Source organism: Cheilinus undulatus, linkage group 2, assembly GCF_018320785.1.
Source record: "Cheilinus undulatus linkage group 2, ASM1832078v1, whole genome shotgun sequence".
Lineage (NCBI taxonomy): Eukaryota > Metazoa > Chordata > Actinopteri > Labriformes > Labridae > Cheilinus > Cheilinus undulatus.
This window is the reverse complement of record NC_054866.1, coordinates 52,895,954-52,914,761: the sequence shown is the minus strand read 5'-3', so window position 1 is coordinate 52,914,761 and position 18,808 is coordinate 52,895,954. Positions and strand designations below refer to the sequence as shown.

Below are 18,808 nucleotides of genomic sequence, written 5' to 3'. Positions count from 1 at the left end.
TTTGTCTTTTCTTTTGTCCTTAGAGTCCAAAAAGTTTTTTTTTTATTTCAGTGACATTACTGCAGCACACATATTCTTAAAGCCGAGGTTGTCCTGAAAAAAAGGATATTTCAAGCTGTGCACCACAGGATTGATGTTTTACATGCTTTTTAAGACAAAAAGACCAGGAGAGACACAATGGTTAAAAAAGTATAGGTCTCAAAGGGTTAAACAAGAGTCATCATCATAAATACATCTCTTTGCTTCATTTCATTTACTTATTTCATTGTCAATGTGGACTTAAAAACTTGTTTTAAAATGCCATTTAAGAATATTTCAAACATGATTATGTAATGGTTAATTGCTAATTTTCTGACAACCTTATTTGTTCATTTTATTTTGAAAGGAAGGTCCTCTTTTCAGCATTATGTCAACAAAAATGAAGAACTTTCATCTTATTGAAGTAGAAAGTATTAGAGGATATCATTTCAAGCTTTCTGCTGCCCTAATAATCTAAATTTATAAGCTTCCACCATCAGCCACAGTCTGAAGCTCCCTGACTGGATGTCTGAACAGCAATGGATTCTGGGAGTTGTAGTTCATCCTCCATACAGATTTTATCGGGGTAATCTGGTCCTTCGACTTTATCTTTGAGTGAACCATTTTTATTGAATATTCAAAACAAGTAATAGCATATTCTTTAAATCAGCCATTTTATTTGTTGATTTAAAAAAGACGTTTATAACACAACTCAGTCCCTGCACATACAGCCCTTCAAACTTTTATTAATGATATTTTTATTGTGGATTTTGTTCAAAAGTATAAAAGAACATGAGGGATGAATTTGCCAGCAGAGCAGAGCTCATGTTTCTGGACTCCAGGTGAGTTTTATTGAGGAGAAACAGAAGTTTTCTGTTTAATATCTGCAGCAGGAAGCTGCAGCTGTTTCACTACAACGCCACGGCTGCAATGGATCAGCGATGAAAAATACAGATGTGCTGAAGACCTACATACCCGGCATATGCTTAAGGAGGAATTTTATTTCTATTCCTGTCAAATAAATGAACATAAAGGATGGAAATGTCAGGGTAGAGTGCCATTTTTTATGTTTGTTTTAAAGTGCAGTGTTAGAGTTAATGTACTCAGGTGCTCTGCCAGCATTGCTGAACAGTTTTTAAAATCTAATTTAAAACTTTTAAGACTCAAACATGGAAAAATAATACCATACTTGCCTTGCAAGTTGCTCCATAACCACCCCTGCCATCAGTTCTTTATCTTGTAGCCAAATTTTCTTTCAGATGCTTTTTCTCACCCTCTCCACCCCCTTTTGTTGTTCCCGGATTCTAAATGTGTGAGCATTGTACTGCAAGTAAATATCATAAACCGCCAAAGAAATAAGCATTCATGAAAATGTATAACTAAAGTTTCAGTTTGACAGAGTGTTTGGGCACCTGGGTCAGTGTCAGGACCTCTTATGAGTAAATATAGACTTTTTGAGACTTTTATAGGATCTTAAGGGACCCTGTTTACACCAGAGTCTAAAAAACAGACCAAAAATGACCATGAAGTCTGACTCACGTTTGGTGCATCGTTTGGTTTTAGAGTCCAGAGTCCATCCGGTACAACAGCGACCGCCACAGACATGAGGACTGCAGAGAGAGAGCAAGAGAGAGAGACAGAGAGAGAGAGAGAGAGTGTTAATCATTTATCAATACATACAAATACAGACAAAAAGATAATGTCACCAATTAAAAGGAATATCTCACTATATCTTCATGACTGAAAAAAAAATCCCAGGATCTACTTTATATAAATTCATTTTCTACTTTGTTGTTTTACTAATTTTGTTAATTTCATGGTGCTGGTCTAGCTCAGTTACAGTAGGTGCCCACAGACAGATGCCGTAGTCCTCGTCACACTGGTCTCAGGATCTATTCCTGGTCTTGGCACTGTTTGTTGCTGCTCTATCTCCTCATATCCCCTGTCTCTCTTCAGCTGTCCTGTCTGAATGAAGGCAAAAAGCCCAAAAAATAAACTTAAGGAAAACAGATTTGTTAATTGTGGAGTAATATGTGCATTACTGTTCAAAAATATGATGTCTGTATTCCTTGAGATGAGAATTTCTCACACAGAGAGAGCACACAAAGGGGCAAAGTAAAGAGGATGGGGTGATTCTGTGGTAGTGGGACTGGTAGAAATCTAACCAGTAAGGGCTGAATATAGATAGATCATTCATTGTCATTGCATAGCAAAAATACAACAAAATTTCATTTGGCAGTCTCCTATGTAGCAGCAAACATTTGTCCAAACGTGGTCAGAAACCCGCATCCCCACGTCATCCATCCTGCTGGCGAGGGAGCAAGGCAGCTGCAAGAAAGATGCTTGGTACAGCAGCTTTGTGTGGGTGATGCTGAACAGTGTCCAGGGTGTGAGGGATCCATCAGGATCCTGAAGGCCCACTTGTGGAGATGACTGTGGTAGATGTCTTTAAGGGGAGGGAAGGGAGAGCCAGCATTGACCTCTAGTCTTACTGGAGTCTGGTCTACTCTGTATATGGTGCGGCCTACTAGCTCCACGGCTAGGTCTAAACAGCCAGGGCTCTGTTATTATCAAGATACAGTCCTCCAAGCGGTGGTTAGCAGCCATATGTCATCCATTTTGTTCATACTCTTAATTTACCCCCCATGTTTTTAGGTGGCCATACCTACAAAGGAAAACCATCCATCCATAAACACAGACATGGAAGATCATCTTGTCATTTAGTTCCCTTAGAAACTATCCGTTGGCATCTGCCCACTGTCACATAATTTCTAATGCTTCAGGAAGTAAAGTTTGTTACTACAGCACACATGGTGTTTCTCTCAGCCTCAGACACCAGAGTATTAACCAGGTGGTCAGATCAGTTCCTCCAAGCACTCTTTCTGATGTGTTGATCACAAATTTTATTAATATGATTGTTTTACACTCAATCAGGGCGCCCCTAGTAAAAACAATTCCTACAACAGTGCTCTGAGGGTGTTGATGCGTCAGCGTCTCCTAGTGTCCATGTGAGGAAATAAACATGTTGGTGAGGATGTTTTCTGGGCTCTCAGCTCTGTGTTAAAAACAAACGCTGTGACCATCTGGAGATGATTTAAAGATCGTTTGTATTTTTGTCAAAAGGCCCCCTTACTTCTAAAAGAAAGTCCTGAATCTGTTTCCAGTTACGGAGCAGCTCTTTGGATCGTTCTGAGTGTTGGACTTTTTTAATCATGCAGGCTCATTGCCCATCGGCCCTCTGGGAAAAGTAGTCAATTAGCAGATCAATACTAGATCAACACCCCCTCTGCCTCCGATTACAGTGACCTCACAGATGAGTGTAACAGGAAGTGTTTGTTTAACTGTAAAGTAGAAGCTTAGCAGCTGATCTGTGAAAATCTGTAATAACTTAAAGTTTCATCAGCAGATTAAAAGACTGGTCTATCTCTGTTAAGACACATTTTATTAAATATTACTTAGCTGGGGTCAATCACAACCACTCAGACAGTGTTTGAGGACAGCTTTGTTAATCCATGATCACATCACTGTTGACTAAAATGCCCATCAGTTAATTCACCTTATAACAAACAGGATTAGCCAGGCTTTAGCAGAGATGCAGATGTTTACTAATTCATTTAAGCTATACCAGCGTGGATACCACAACTTTAATGTAGTTCAGACCTAAAACTTCAGCCCCTTAAATTAAATTTAAGGGATACGAAAGAACAAAGAAAATCACTTCGGCTGACCTCGTCAGATTGTCTGATCTGAACTCCACAAACTTATTGGTATATGAAGATAATATTTAGAGGTGATATAGGCCAACATTTACCGCAAATATTGACCAATATTTACAGCCAAAACAGGCCATTATTTTAGGCCAATCAAGACCAATGTTTACAGCCAATAAGAAAGACAAGTACAGCCATAAAGGCAGGTATTATTGGCCAATCAAGGCCATTATTTTAGGCCAATCAAGACCAATGTTTACAGCCAATAAAGGCAGGTATTTATGGCCAATAATACCTGCCTTTATGGTTGTAAATATCTGTCTTGATTGGCCTAAAATACTGGCCAATATAGACCAATATTTTAGGGCAATCAAGACAGATATTACAGCCAATATTAGCAGATATTCACAGCTAATTTATAAAAACTATTCAGAGCCAATAAAGGCAGATGTTTACAGCTGATATAGACCAACAGTTTTAGCAAATACAGACCAATATTTACAGACAATATACGTCAGTTTTGGGGCCAATATAGGCAGATATATACAGCTAATGTAGAACAATATTCAGCGTGGATATGGGCAGATATTTACAGCTAATATAGCTCAAAATTTACTGCCAATAAAGACTATAAAAGCCGAAATTTACAGTAAGTGAACAATATTTACAGCCAGTATAGGCCAGTATTTAAGGCCAACATAGGTCAATATTAAGAATTATTATAGACCAATATTTACAGCCAATATAGGACAATATTAAGAGCCAAAATAAGCATATGTTTACAGCCAATTTAGGCAGATCTTTATAGATGATATTGGTGGATATTTTTTACAAGAACAGACAAATATTGACATTGTTAGCTGACATTTACCTGATTTAGGTTGATTTAAGTATTTACATCAGATATAGGCTGACATTTACAGCTGATATATTGGCAAAGATTTTCATATCTGCCAGCAGGGATATTATAACAATATCAAGTATACATATTTCCATTGCAAAACGATGCACCTTTCTTTAATTGATTTGCCAACTTATTCACCTCCTATTGGCCTTAAAATCTTTTCAAGAATTCACAGTGTTTCAGTCAGGTTTATTCTAAAAACTTTAATTGCATACAGAAGTTTGTGGATGGAAACACCATACATGACCTTACTGGTTTTACCTAAAGATGACTAAATCGCTTGAGCAAAAGCTAATTTGTCACAGCTTTGGGTGCAACATTTCAACTAAGTGTGAGTGTGCCAGGTTGTTTGTCTCTATATGTCAGCCCTGGGACTGACATTGCTAGTCCAGGATGTACCTTGCCTCTCGCCCAGTGACAGCTGGGATTGGCTCCAGCCCCCCCCCCCCCCCCGTGACCCTGAGTGGGATAAGTGGTGTAGAAACTGGATAGATTTCATGCTAAGTTTACACATCAACTCCCTCTGACTCCACACAGTTTTAATGAGGAGGCTGGTAAGAAAAGCTGTGGGTGAATTTGGGTTAAATAATAACTATTTGCATTTAACTACGTCTAGTGAAAACACATACATTTCTGTTTTATGTTTAACTACATACCTGGAGCTAGCTAACTGCTACAGTATATCAGACTTCGCTGCTGTGATTGGGTTAGGCATCCAATCCTTCAGTCTGCAGTCATTGTTATAACAACCCCTGGAATCCCAGAATGACGGCAAAGGTTGCAGGATTATGAAACCACGCCTTGGTCCAATAATAAAATGAACATTAAAAAGAAATCATCCCGTTCTGGCTTGAAGCTGCTGTTACACTTAACCTACAGTGTATTTTGTATTTCAGTCCATTTTGAATAAACACTTTTGACCTTTTGAGACAGAACTGGATTAGCCGACCTAAAGATTTCACAGGAAACCTCGTTCCCTGATCAGATTAATATTTGCTGAATTGAAAGGGGGCGAGAGAGGGGTGTGTTTGTTAAATGTGGACAGCGTCTCTCTGCAGAGGATTTAATCATTATTCACAGTGAGCTGGTCTTATTGTAGCTGCAGAGGAGGCCCCAATTCACCCACTGACACTCACATTACCACACCGAGACCAGTACTGTGTCCAAACACAGCTCTACCGATAACACAGACCCAGTACTGAAGCACCATGCATACAGCCAGTGAGTCTGAGGCTTTATGCAATATCCTCACCATGCACCCTTCATTTGCCAGTGTCTGAGCATGAAAAGCTATTAAATCTACAAATATTAAAGGTACATTACACAGAAATTTCACACTGAAACATCTACATTAATTTTAAAATATATCTTATTTATTTTTAAGTAATGTTCTTGAACTTCAGGTGTATAGGCTAATTTAAATATCTAAAATTTAAATGACTGACACAGAACAATGCACTTTTCTTACTGAACAAAGACTGCCACCTTGTATTGAACAGCTGTGGCAAAGTTAGGTGTCTTCTTCTGGCAAGGATGGGACTCAGAAACAAATACAGAGCTGGGAAACCCCCACTGAGGAAAATCCCACACAACCATTCACTGTAGACCAGTGTTAGTCAACCCTGCTCTAAGTGGTGAAAAGTGGCTAAAAGGGCTTGAAGTAGCAATTAAAAAGAAGTCAATGGTGGCAAAAATGGTCAAAAAAAAGAAAAAAATGAGTAAAAAGGAGCAAAAACAGGAGGACAAGTGGAAAAGGGTCAGAAAGTAGCAAAAAATGGGTAAGAAGTGACAAAAAATGAATTACCGGTGGCAAAAAACTGTCCAAAAGTGGCAAAAAAAGAGTGAAAAGTGACTAAAATGGGGGAAAAGCAGTCAAGAATGACAAAAATGGGCAAAATAAAGGAAACAAGTGGTATTTAATGGCAAAGGGTAGCTTAAATGGGTGAAGAGTGGCAAAAAATGGGATTAAAGTGGCCAAAAATTTGAAAAATTTGCAAAAGAAAGTGAAAAAAAAATGGGAAAAAAGTAGGAAACAAGTGGTATGTAATGGCAAAAGGTAGCTTTAATGGGCAAAAAATGGATAAAAGAGGCTTAAAGAAGTGGCAAAATGGGCAAAAACATATGACAAGTGGTATTTAATGGCAAAAGGTAGCTTAAATGGGTGAAAAACTGGCAAAAATGGTGAAAGGGGGCAAAAATGGGATTAGATTGGCAAAAAAATGGGAAAATTGGCAAAAGGACGAGGCAAAAAAATGGGGGAAAAAAGTAGAAAAAAGTGGGATTTAGTGGCTAAAGGTAGCTTAAATGGGTGAAAATCGGCAAAAAAAATGTGAAAATAGTTTCCCTTTTTTAAGGGTTTCTGGGGGAGTGATGTTTAAAATTAAAACACAAAAGAGCCACAAATCCTCACAGAAGAGCCATATGTGACTCCAGTCATGGTGCAGAAGTGTCTAACATAATAATAATAATAATAATAATAAAAATAATAATAATAATAATAATAATAATAATAATATCTTGAATTTATATAGCGCCTTCAAGAAACCCAAGGATGCTTTACAGGAACACATATACATGGACAAACTATGTGAGGGGTAGGATGAGTGTAAGGGCTGGTTTAGTGAAGACTGTAGGCTGTGGTGAACAGGGGGTGCTTGAGACGTTTTTTGAAAATGTCCAGAGATGGAGCGCTACGAATGTCTGCAGGAAGAGTGTTCCAGAGGGTGGGAGCTGCAGCACTGAAGGCTCTGTCTCCATAGGTTCGGAGTTTGGTTTTGGGCCGGTGTCTGAAGATCAAAGGTTGCGGGATGGTGTGTATGGATGGAGGAGATCAGAAAGGTACTGGGGAGCCAGAGCATGGAGAGATTTGTATGTGAGGAGGAGGACTTTGTAGTTGGTACAGGACTTGATAGGGAGCCAGTGGAGGTGAATGAGGGTCGGAGTGATGTGTTGCCAGGGTCTAGTGCGGGTGAGAACTCTAGCTGCAGAGTTTTGGACGTACTGAAGCCTGTCCAGGTTTTGCTGGGAACTCCAGACAGGACTCCATTACAGTAGTCCAGGCGGGAGGTTATGAAAGCATGAATGAGTGTTTCAGCCACAGAATCAGGGAGTGATGGTCGGAGTCTGGAGATGTTCTTGAGATGATAGAAGGCAGATTTGGTGACAGACTTTATGTGGGACTGGAAGGAGAGGGTGGAGTCCAGGATGACGCCCAGGTTTCGGACCTTGGAGGATGGACAGATGGAGGTCCCGTCTACATCGAGCATGAGATCTCCAACCTTCTGCAGCAGCACTTTGGGGGCCACCACCATGAGCTCTGTTTTATTGCTGTTGAGTTTGAGTTGGTTAGAGGTCATCCAGGCTTTGATGTCGTGGAGGCAGTTTACCAGGGAGTGGGGAGGGAGCTGAGTGGATGGTTTGGTGCTGAGATAGAGTTGGGTGTCATCTGCATAAGAGTGAAAGCTGAGACCGTGTTTGTGAATAATCTGTCCAAGGGGAAGCATGTAGACGGTGAAAAGGAGAGGTCCAAGAACAGAGCCTTGAGGCACGCCCTGGTTAACTGGGGCGGGGGATGAGTGAGAGGTGCCGATGGTGACAAACTGTTTTCTTTGTGAGAGATATGAGTGAAACCAGGAGAGAGCTGTACCAGTGATGCCAAGGGTTAGGGTTAGACAGGCGGTCAAGGAGGATGGTGTGGGATATTGTGTCAAAGGCAGTGGTTAGGTGAAGGAGAATGAGGAGGCTGATGTGTCTAGAATCTGCAGCTGTGAGGAAGTCACTGGCTATTTTGATAAGGGCGGTCTCAGTGCTGTGGTGAGTGCGAAATCCTGATTGAAGAGGTTCATGGAGCTCATGGTTGGACATGTGTTGCTTATCAAAAACAACAATAATCCGCTTGAAACATTAGCAAAGGAATCACAGCAGGGATAACTGTTCAGCAGACAACACATAAACACATGCAAATAGATATAAATTCATCTCAAACACATTTAAACACTCTGCCCAAGGGTATGATGGGAAAACTCTGCTAGACCTTAGACTAATAAACTCTCTACAGAGTTGATCTAACACTGGTGGATCAACATTTCAGCTTTTGCTGTGCATTTGTGATAAGCCTCAGCTGCCATCAGCTGTGCTTTGATGTTGCAAGCTACCTGCAAAGCATTCTGGGATCATTTAGAGCATTAAGGCAATTTTATGCTATACATTCAAAGCCCATATAGATACGGACAGAAGGTTCTGTCCTTTCTCGGTGTACATTTCATCTGCATTTCTGCAGGCTCTCTCGGATACAGGGCAAAGGTGGTGGGGCTTTTAGGGCTGGGATGGCGATGGTGGTAGGGTGGAAAAGATCAAGAATGTACCAGTGCTGGCATGGCACCGTGAAGCGCCCTGGAGGTGTCGATGGACCAATCAGATCAAACTCCTGCAAAAGAATTTTCCCTTTTACCAAACCCAATGAAGTCCTGACTCTTGAGTAGAGCTGAACAATTTGCAAATAATATGCAATAGCAATTATACTGGACAATATTGCAATTTTCAGTTGCAATTATGATATTTGGTACAGTATCATGTGTCTACTTCCTTTGTTAAATGCAGTAACCTGACATGTCAGATGGATGTGTTTCACACATCCATCTGGCAAAACGGTTCAGACAGGAGCTTTGCAAGATGGATTCACCAGTGAGAAACACGGATGGGGGTTTCTAGCTATGCGTTCCCTGGAAAGTCAAAGCATGCTGCTTGACTAATCCAGGGAGCATCTTTAGAGTACTGTAGATCATTTTTGTAATAAATGATTAAATGTATGACAACAGTGTTCCTGACTGAAGTCTGTTTTTACAGCGTTTCTCACACAGTGTGAAATTCATCAGTGAAACCAAAACAGCGCTTTACAGAGCGGTAAATACACCTTAATGAGAGCAGTTTTTTATTAAACAAAGACTTTGGAGATAAGCAGAGCTTTGCAGAATATTTCTCCTCTACATCTTTTGTTATTGCTTTGATTGTGAGCCCAAAGGAGGTGGTATTTACATAACTGTGCAGTTGATAGGCTGTCAAATAAGCAGTTTTCCTTTCAAATAAAGCCAAACTTCCCCCCTGGTTTTCACTGGTAATGCCTCTTTAGATCATGAACAGGTTCTGCACATTTATTACAACCTTAAACGGCAGCATGACTGTGTAAAAGCCGTTAATCTTCCCACCTTGAGCGTGTTCTCAGAGGAAAATAACCACCCTGTGAATACAGTGAAGTTTAAAACTCAACAGAAGCTCTCTTGTTCTCACTAAAACATCACTTTGAGGGAATATATGAGCTTCAGCAGAGTTATCTTGAACAGTGTGTGGTCTGTGCTCGCCGACAATCCCAACTAAACTTCAAATAAAAATCCTCCTTTCTTCCTCCTGCAGGAACACTGAGCCTCTGTTGGTCTCTACTTTCATGTCCTCTGTTTCTTTTAACACTTGAGTTCAAATCCATCTTGGAGAGAAGAAATCTGATCCCACGTTCATTTAAACTGCATAAATACAAAGCAGATTAACACAACCCGGTCTTTACTGCACATTTTAAATGGCCAACTTTAAATACAGATTTATATCATTTACATTAAAATGCAGACAGGAAAGAGAACTTAAAAGACCGCTGCTGTTAGGATTTTCTGCCTGATGGAATATGGGTCAAAAATAAAGGCTGGGTGGTTTTTACCTTAGCCCCTTACCTCCAATATGTATTCAGTTCCATTGAGTCAGAGTGCATATATCAATGATTAGTTTGAAGAAAATCCTTAAACGTGTTCTTGAGATGTCATTAATGGCATGGACACTGCAGAAATTTAAGAGAGCAGAGCAGCAATGGGTAATAGTAGTTTCAAGACCACAATCCTGGACCCACAGTTCTAGAGCCCTCATTGTTTCTGATAGCACGAGTCCCATGGATCATCAAGAACCACACATTATTGACAAGATCCATCCTTCGTCTATCTGAACCGCTTATCCAGTTCAGGGTTGCAGGAGGCTGGAACTGATCTGTCACTGGGTGAGAGGCAGGGCTGGAATGTAGAGACTGCTCACACTCACACCTATGGGCAATTTAGGGTCTCTCATTAACCCAGTGTTACTCAACCCTGCTCAAGAGCCAAAGTGTTGAAAAATACCTTTGCAAGAGCCGCAATCTAAGGTGAAAAGTGGGTGAAAGTGGAAATACAAAAAGGTTAAGGCTGGCAAAATGGGTGAAAAAGCTGCAAAAAAGTGGCCAAAAATGGGGGAATGGGGGTAAAATGGCAAAAATGACAAAAACTGGGTGAATAGTGACAAAATAAGTGGGGAAAAGTGGCAGAAATGGGTGGGACATGAAAAAAATGGCTTATGTTGGCAATAATGGTAAAAAAGTGAAAAAAAGGTGGCAAGAAAGCATGAAAAGTGATTAAAATGGGCAAAAAGCAGCAAAAAGGTAGGGGAAAATGAGTGAAAAATTACTAAAATTTGGTAAAGAAAAAAAAAAGTAGCAAAAAGGTGGGGGAAAAGGGTGAAAATGACCAAAACTGGCAAAAAGCAGCAAAAAGGTAGGGGGAAAAGGGTGAAAATGACTGCATTTGGCAAAAAGGTAGGGGAAAATGAGTGAAAATGACTAAAATTGGTAAAAAGCAGAAAAAAGGTGGGGGAAATGTGGGAAAAATGACTAAAATTTGCAAAAAGCAGCAAATATGTTGGGGTAAATGGGAAAAGGTGACATGTAATGGCAAGAGGCAACTTAAATGGGAAAAAAGGAAAAAATGCAATTTGTGAAAAGCCGGATAAAAGAGGCAAAAACTGGTGAAAAAGGGTAAAGATGGGATTCAAGTGGCAAAAAGGGTAAAAAGGGCATAAATGTGCAAATAAAGGCAATAGAAATAAACAGACAAAATGACAATTAAGTTTGACAATAAAGTTGACTGTATAAGTGTGAGAAACAAATTACAATGGATAATTCTGAGGTCAAAGTTTCCTTTTTTATGGGAATGATATTTCAGATTTAGACATCAAAGAGCCACATGTTGAGTATCGCTGCATTCACCTGACATGCATGTTTTTGGACTGTGGGAGGAGGCCAGAGTCCCCAGAGAGATCATCCATACAGAAAGGTCTGATTGAACAAGGAACCTTCTTTATGTGAGGCGACATCAGTGAACACTGCACCGTCGTGCGCACTGATAATTGAACTGTGAGAAATACAATCTACAGTGCATCTAATCTACAATAACTGTGATGATGCACTCCCTCCTTCATATATTTTGGTGATGAAAATGAGGCCGTCCTGTTGCGGTCTTTAATGGTGCAGTTAGTAGATGCTAAAATGGCCTGAAGTGATTGCAGGGGCGCATGCATGAACATGTGGTACCCTTAAGGATACTGGTTTGCCCGTTTGACCCCGTTCACATACACAGAAAATTGAACTTCTGCTATGCACAGCATGCAGTTAGAGAGAAAGATTGATATTTTTACTCTGATTTTTACACACTGAGCTCCTCTTGAGTTTCACAACTGATGAATGGACATGATACAAACAGAAAGATGTTTGAGTAAGGTAAAAGTGGCAAAAATGGGCATAAATAGTGGTAAAAAAAAGGAGTTTAGATGCGGCTGAAATGGCTTTGAATTGCCAAAAATGGGCGGAAATTTGGTGAAATGAGATGAAAAATTAATATAAACTGACAAAAAAGGGTTGATTGAGAAAGAAAAAAATAGGTAGATATTAACAGAAATTGGTTAAAATAGCAAAAATTGGCATATCAAATGGTGAAATTGGGTATAAATGGGAAAATCTGGGTGTAAAAAGTGGTTTAAAGGGGTAAAAAGTGGCAATAATGGGTCAACAGAGGCAACATTTAGCTTAAGTGGCAAGAATTGGTTTAGAAGTGGCAAAAACAGGCAGAAAAAGTGGTAGACAGAGTTTAAAACTGACAAATATGTGTTAAATAGTAAAAAAAATGTGTTAAAATTGGTGGGAAAAATGATGAAAAGGGGTAAAAAAAAGTGTGTAAAGGGTGTAAAGTGGCAACAGTGTAATTTAAAAAATATTCTTAGTTGTTTTAGGAAAACTGGAGACCCCCTCTCAACTATTGCTCTAGTCTAGTGCATTGGTTCCCAATCTGGTCTAAGACCCCCCAGAGGGGGCCCCAAAGATCCCTTTTGGGGGGGGGGGAGCTTTGTCTGTTTGTTCTTTCTGATTTTCTGAAAAAAGAAAAAAGATGAGCAGACCTAAATGCTGAACAACCAAAAACCTCCCCTCTTTCTCCCTTCGTCAGAGCTGCTGTCAGCTGTTTTCATGCAGTTGTGTGCTGGGATGATTTACTCAGTATTCTGTGAGAGTAATTCTCCACTACAAGGTTAGTTTGAACTAAGGCTGTTGGAATGAATATAATTAGAGTATTTAAAAACTCATTCATATTTGAAAGCTGAAGTTACTATTCCGCGTGTTTTTAAAATATTTTTGCTGTTTATAATTGTTCTGGAGTCTCTCCTCTCTCTCCTTGGACTCTACTTCTCCCATGGGTAGGTGTATGTTCCTGTAGGGACAAGAAAGTACCAAGATTTTTTAAGTGTTTTGTTCATTATAAACATGATGTCATTACCGCCGTAAGCAGCGCAATTTAATTTATTTTTGTTTGACATTTAATTTCTAACCCTTTTGTTAGTTTTAAAATTGACCATCAGCACCAAAAATACCTGTTAAAGACCTCTAAATGATGCAGGTGGCTAAAAAAGTACATAAAAATTAACATTAACTCCTTTTGCTTTTAGCTCATTATTTCCTCATTGCAATCTGTGATGTAATTTTAGAGGGCCTTCTAGTGGACAAATGTGTAACTACACGGTCATTCAAGCAACTGAACGTTTTATATACATATTAATAAAAATGTGCATAAATATTCAAATATTAATTGAAATCTGTAAAAAATAAGAAATGAAATTTGAATGGGACTGTGGATAAATATTGACAGCCCTAGTTTGAACCAGTGGATAAACTGGTCAAAGATTAGATGTGCTTTTCTGCCTTATTTCCTCTACACAAACATGCAGGTAATGTGATGACAGGACAGGGAACTGGTGTAAAAACTGAGTAGTGTCTGAGCAGAGTATTGCAGAGTGGCGTGAATGCACCAACACACAGGAATGTAGTCCTCGTAACGGCGCAGGTCACTACAGCGCAGACTCGACACAGAGGTATCAACCAAGTTGACTAGACGACACATCGAGCTCACCTGTGGGTTCAACACGAGCCTCTGAAGGTCTTTAAACTCCAACATGTGTGGGATCCTGATCACTAAACAGAACCAGACTCTGTGAGTGCTGACGGTCTAACAGCAATCTGAAGTCAACAAGAACTTTTTCCACTTTCACACATTCATTCAAACATCTAAGCTCTTAAACGGCTGTTTACTCTCACTCCCAGTTTATCAGGCGGCTCAGTTCACTGGGTTTAGGATTAGTGTGGCTCTGTGTTGACTCTGCATCCATCACTTGACTGTCAGTCAGACTTGCACTTGAGGCTGGTCACACACTCAGAATTTCACACATTCCTGAGGTGTCTGCAGTCTGACACACCTGACAGCTGCTGATTGGTCCGGTGTTTTATGGCTGGTTACACACACATGCAGGTAGATAACAGCTGGTTATGGGACCGCTCACCTCTATCACCTTACTCCTGCGGTTACCTGCGGCTCAGGTGTTATCCCACATTACTACAGGTTTCCGGAAACAGGAAGTCAAACACCTACATATCAATCCCAACTGCACACAAGCATTACATGACACCTAATAGCAAAGCATCACTCCCTCTCTGTCCACACTGGATCCACTAAATAATGAATTTCAGTTTCTCTCTGTTAATAAAATGCCTTCTTATCAACATGTTTACTTGTTCTGTGCCCATTCTAATAAGAGCAGCAGAGAGGGAAATAGAAACAGGGCAACAGGGGAAAATGTTGCGCTGCTCAGCCTAACCTCCATGCTGCCAGGACACTTTGACATGAATCAGTGAAACCAAGCTGATTTTGTCACTGATGCTTGCTTGCATTGCCGTTAAGAACACAGTGTTAGTTTAAAACAGTAGTGTGTACACAGGTCTGAATCAGGCTTGCACATCTGGACTCTGCAATTTTACTTAATTCTTTTTTGTAACCCTGCTCAAGCTCTGTCAGGCTGTACAGGGATCAGGTGTGAACAGATCTTTTCAAGTCCAGCCACAAATTCTCTATTGGATTGAGGTCTAGGCTTTGACTCTGCCACTCCAGAACATTCCTCTTGTTGTCTTTAAATCATTTCTGTGTAGCCTTCTCTGTATGTTCCACTCATTGTCTTACTGGAAAATAAATGTCCTCCCAAGCTGTAGTTCTATTCACTGAATAAAATGCTGAGAAGCATCCCCATAGCATGATGCTGCCACCACCATGCTCCACAGTGGGGATGGTGTGTTTGTGGTGATGTCAGTGTTTGGCGTCTTGTCTGATGGTCAAAAAGCTCCATTTTGGTCTCATCAGAAAGAACTTTCTTCCTCTTGACCAGGGAGTCTCCCACATGCCTTTTGGTGAACTCTAGTCCAGATTTAATCTGAGTTTTCTTCAACAGTGTCTTTCTCTTTGCCACTCTCCCATAAAGCTCTGACTGGTGAAGAACCCGGCCAACAGTTGTTGTCTGCAGAGTCTCTCCCATCTCAGCTGCTGAAGCTTGGAACTCCTTCAGAGTAGTCATAGGTGTCTTGGTGTCCTCTCTCACTTGTCTCCTTCTTGCACGCTCACTCAGTTTGTGAGGACGGTCTGATCTAGGCAGATTTACACATGTGACATATTCCTTCATTTCTTCATGATGGATTTAACTGAACTTTGGGGGATGTTCAGAGCCTTGAAAATGCTTTTATATCCATCCTCTGACTTATACTTTTCAAAAACCTTTTCTCTGAGGTGCTTGGAGTGTTCTTTTGTCTTTGTGGTGTAATGGTAGCCATGAATACTGATGAACCAGTGACTGGACCCAGGTGTCTTTCTACTACAATCACTGAGACACATTCATTGCTCCCAGGTTATCCCCATTTCACTAGTTGTGAGACTACTGGCACTAGTTGGCTGGATTTCTGTTGAATTAGATCAGTCACTTTAAAGGGGTTGAATACTTATGCAGTCACTTAATTTAAATTAAATATTTTTATCTAATTAACATGACTTTATAGGAATCTGTTTTAACTTTAACACTAAAGAATTATTTTGTATTTTTTTGTCAAAAATCCAAATTAAATTGACCATGGTTGATTTGTAAAAACTGTAAAACATCCAAGGGGGTGAATACTTTATTAAGGCACTTGTCAGTTGTAAATTCAGGCAGAAATTTTAATATCTGCCCATATCGATAATTCACTTTTTAATGATATCATGACGATAAAATACTTTACACACACGTGTGTTACTTTAAAGCAGGTTTTACTAAACCCTGTGCAACCAAAGAGACAAATTGTTGAAAAGTGCCTTCACAGGAGCCACAATCTAAGCGGTGAAAATGGCAAAAATGGGTTAGAGTGGCAATGAAAATAAGTGAAGGTGGCAAAAATGGTCAACAGCGGCAAAAAAGTGGCATAAAAATGAGAAAAAATGACTAAATAGGCTAAAAGCAGTCAAGAATGGCAAAAAAGGAAAAAAACAGGAAACAAGTGCTATGTATTAATGGCAAAGGGTAGCTTAAATGGGCAAAAAAATGTGAAAAAGCCAAGAATGGGATAAAGTGGCTAAAAGAAGTTGCAAAAATGGGCATAAAAGAGGAAACAAGTGGTATTTAATGGCAAAAGGTAGCTTAAATGGGCGAAAAGTGGTGCTGCTGACCTCTTGGCCAGGTCGCCCTTGTAAAAGAGATCTCAATCTCAATGGAAATTATCTGGTTAAACAAAGGTTAAGTAAATAAAAATTTTAAAAAATGGAAAAAGGTAGCAAAAATGGTCCAAAAATTCCAAAAAAATGAGAGACAAGTGACTAAAATGGTCAAAAAGCATTTAAAAGTAGCTAAATAGGGCAAAAAATAGGAAACAATTGGTATTTAATGCCAAGAGGTAGCTTAAATGGGGAAAAAATTGTCAAAAAGTGGCAAAAATGGGGGAAAAGGGGGCAAAATAGGCATACAATGGACAAAACTGGGTAAAAAGTGGCAAAAATGGGTGCAAAATCACAAAAATTTGAGTTGCAGGTGGTCAAAGAGCGTCAAAAAATGAGTGAAAATTCACTAAAATGGCAGAAAAGGTGGAAAAAAGAGAGGGGGGGTCATTTAATGGCAAAAAGCAGCTTAAATGGGCAAAAAATGCAAAGAAGCAGGACAGAAGTGACTTGAACTGTTGAAAAAGGGCCAAAAGGGCAAAAATGGTTGAAAAACTGCTACAAGAAGTGGTAAAAATTGACTAAAAGCAGCAGAAATGGAGGCATGGAGTGGCAAAAAATTTTTTAAAAGGGACCAATAAATTGCAAATAATGGCAACGGAAATATACAAAGAAAAATAGAGATTGACAATTAAGTTTGACCCTTAAACTCTACTTTATAACAGTGGGAAACAAAGTGATTAATGTGATTTGCGATGGATAATTTCTGAGGTCAAAGTTCCCATTATTTAAGGTTTTCTGGGGAATAATCTTTCAAATTAAGACATAAAAGAGCCACAAATCATCACAAAAGAGCCACATGTGGCTCCAGAGCCACACGTTGAGTATCACTGGTTCAAAGACTTCAATAACAACTGAGTTCTTGAGTGGCCTTGGTTTAGTTTTGAATTTTTTTGGATAATTTTCTAACCTGTCATTCATCAAATTTAAAGAGGCTGTGTTCCCTTAAAATGTATGGTAAAAGTGTTAAAGGACAAACATTTTTACAATCTTCATTTAAAGCTTCATTGGATCATTTATCTCGTGTAGGAGTGTTAATACAGAGTTGACTGAGGCTGTGGTGGAGGGACCAATGTGTATATCTTTCCTATGGACACAGAAATCCTGGAGACGCCCCTGCCATTAATGATTTGACTATCTAAGTGAATTAAAATGGGTTTTAAAGTAAAAGTCAGTACATGAAGCACCTGATACTGGGGTACGTTTTTTCTTATTTAAAAACTTTAATTTAAAAAACATTAAAACTTATCCCAGAACTTCAGTCTGAACTGCTTTATGCCCCCTTTCTTAAAAAACTCACTTGGACACAGTAAAAACGATGATAATTTGATTAAAACGTACAACAGGAATCAGTTTTAAATAAATTAGCCCCCACGTTAGGTGCCATCTCTTACCCTGTCAGAGGTACCCTCTTGCCGTTGAGCTTCCCCCCAGCTCCCCTCACTGCCGTCGACTTTTTGGGCTCCGTTCTCGTCGGTCCCCCGGAGCTCTGTCTCCCCCTCTGGTTCTGCTCTCGGGGCCGGTCGTCTCCCTCCTCCCGGGCAGGAGGATGCTGAGCCGCGGCGTGAAGAGTTAAAATCCAGGTGGTCCAAACAAACCAGAGGAAAAGCCGCATGTTGGATTAAAAAAATGGGATGGGAATTTTCAAACTGAATACACAAACTAGAGTTGTGCGATCAAATTAAGACCGTTGATATTTCATTGCGTTTGTGCTTCCGTTTCAACGTTACTGTTGAACTTCTGGCTAATTTGGAGTGTCCAGCTTCACTGACCCCTCGCAGACCGGCCTCTGGACTTTCTCTGCCGGCAGCCAATCAGAGCAGAGAGCAGCCGCATCTCGACTCCTATTGGGTGGCAGCTCAGCAAATCTGACTGGCCAATAGGAGCGCACGGTGGGAGGAAGCAGAACTTGGGAACGACTGTCTTTTTACAAAATAAAACCCGTCTTGTTTTAAGTGTCAATATAGTTTTCTTTCGTTTAAAATGGTTATCTCGTAACTATGAGCTAATTTTCCTTATTTATTTATTTTTCTATTGATGATCATGTCTATACAAATAATCACCCTCCATATTTTTATATTCTTAAACTACAATACTTGAATAATAAACTTGATAGATAGATAGATAGATAGATAGATAGTGCTATGCAATCTATATATTTTTAATTTAATTTACATTTTCGGCTTGTCCTTGTTTTTTTCTGATTTTGTGTGTTTTTTGTCTCTTTCTGTATTTTTGCAATGCGATTACATTGTTACAAATTCATACAACGGTTAATAAGAGTG

The 18,808-nt window shown here is 39.7% G+C and overlaps 1 protein-coding gene across 9 annotated transcripts in view; it reads right to left on the bottom strand.

Moving 5' to 3' along the window:
* LOC121525321 (latent-transforming growth factor beta-binding protein 4) overlaps positions 1 to 18,198 on the bottom strand; it is a 113,985-nt gene extending 95,787 nt beyond the window's left edge. For 4 of the 9 annotated variants that reach the window (XM_041811273.1, XM_041811292.1, XM_041811253.1 and 1 more), the window contains exons 1-2: positions 17,918 to 18,186; positions 1,558 to 1,628 (exon numbers count right to left, since the gene is read on the bottom strand). In XM_041811273.1, coding sequence (XP_041667207.1) covers positions 1,558 to 1,628; positions 17,918 to 18,138 — 292 coding nt within the window. In that variant the 5' untranslated portion in view covers positions 18,139 to 18,186. Of the gene's footprint in view, positions 1 to 1,557; positions 1,629 to 17,917 lie in introns of all 9 variants that reach the window. The other 5 variants (XM_041811235.1, XM_041811281.1, XM_041811300.1 and 2 more) reach the window with 3 other exon arrangements.
* Positions 18,199 to 18,808: the final 610 nt, after the last annotated feature.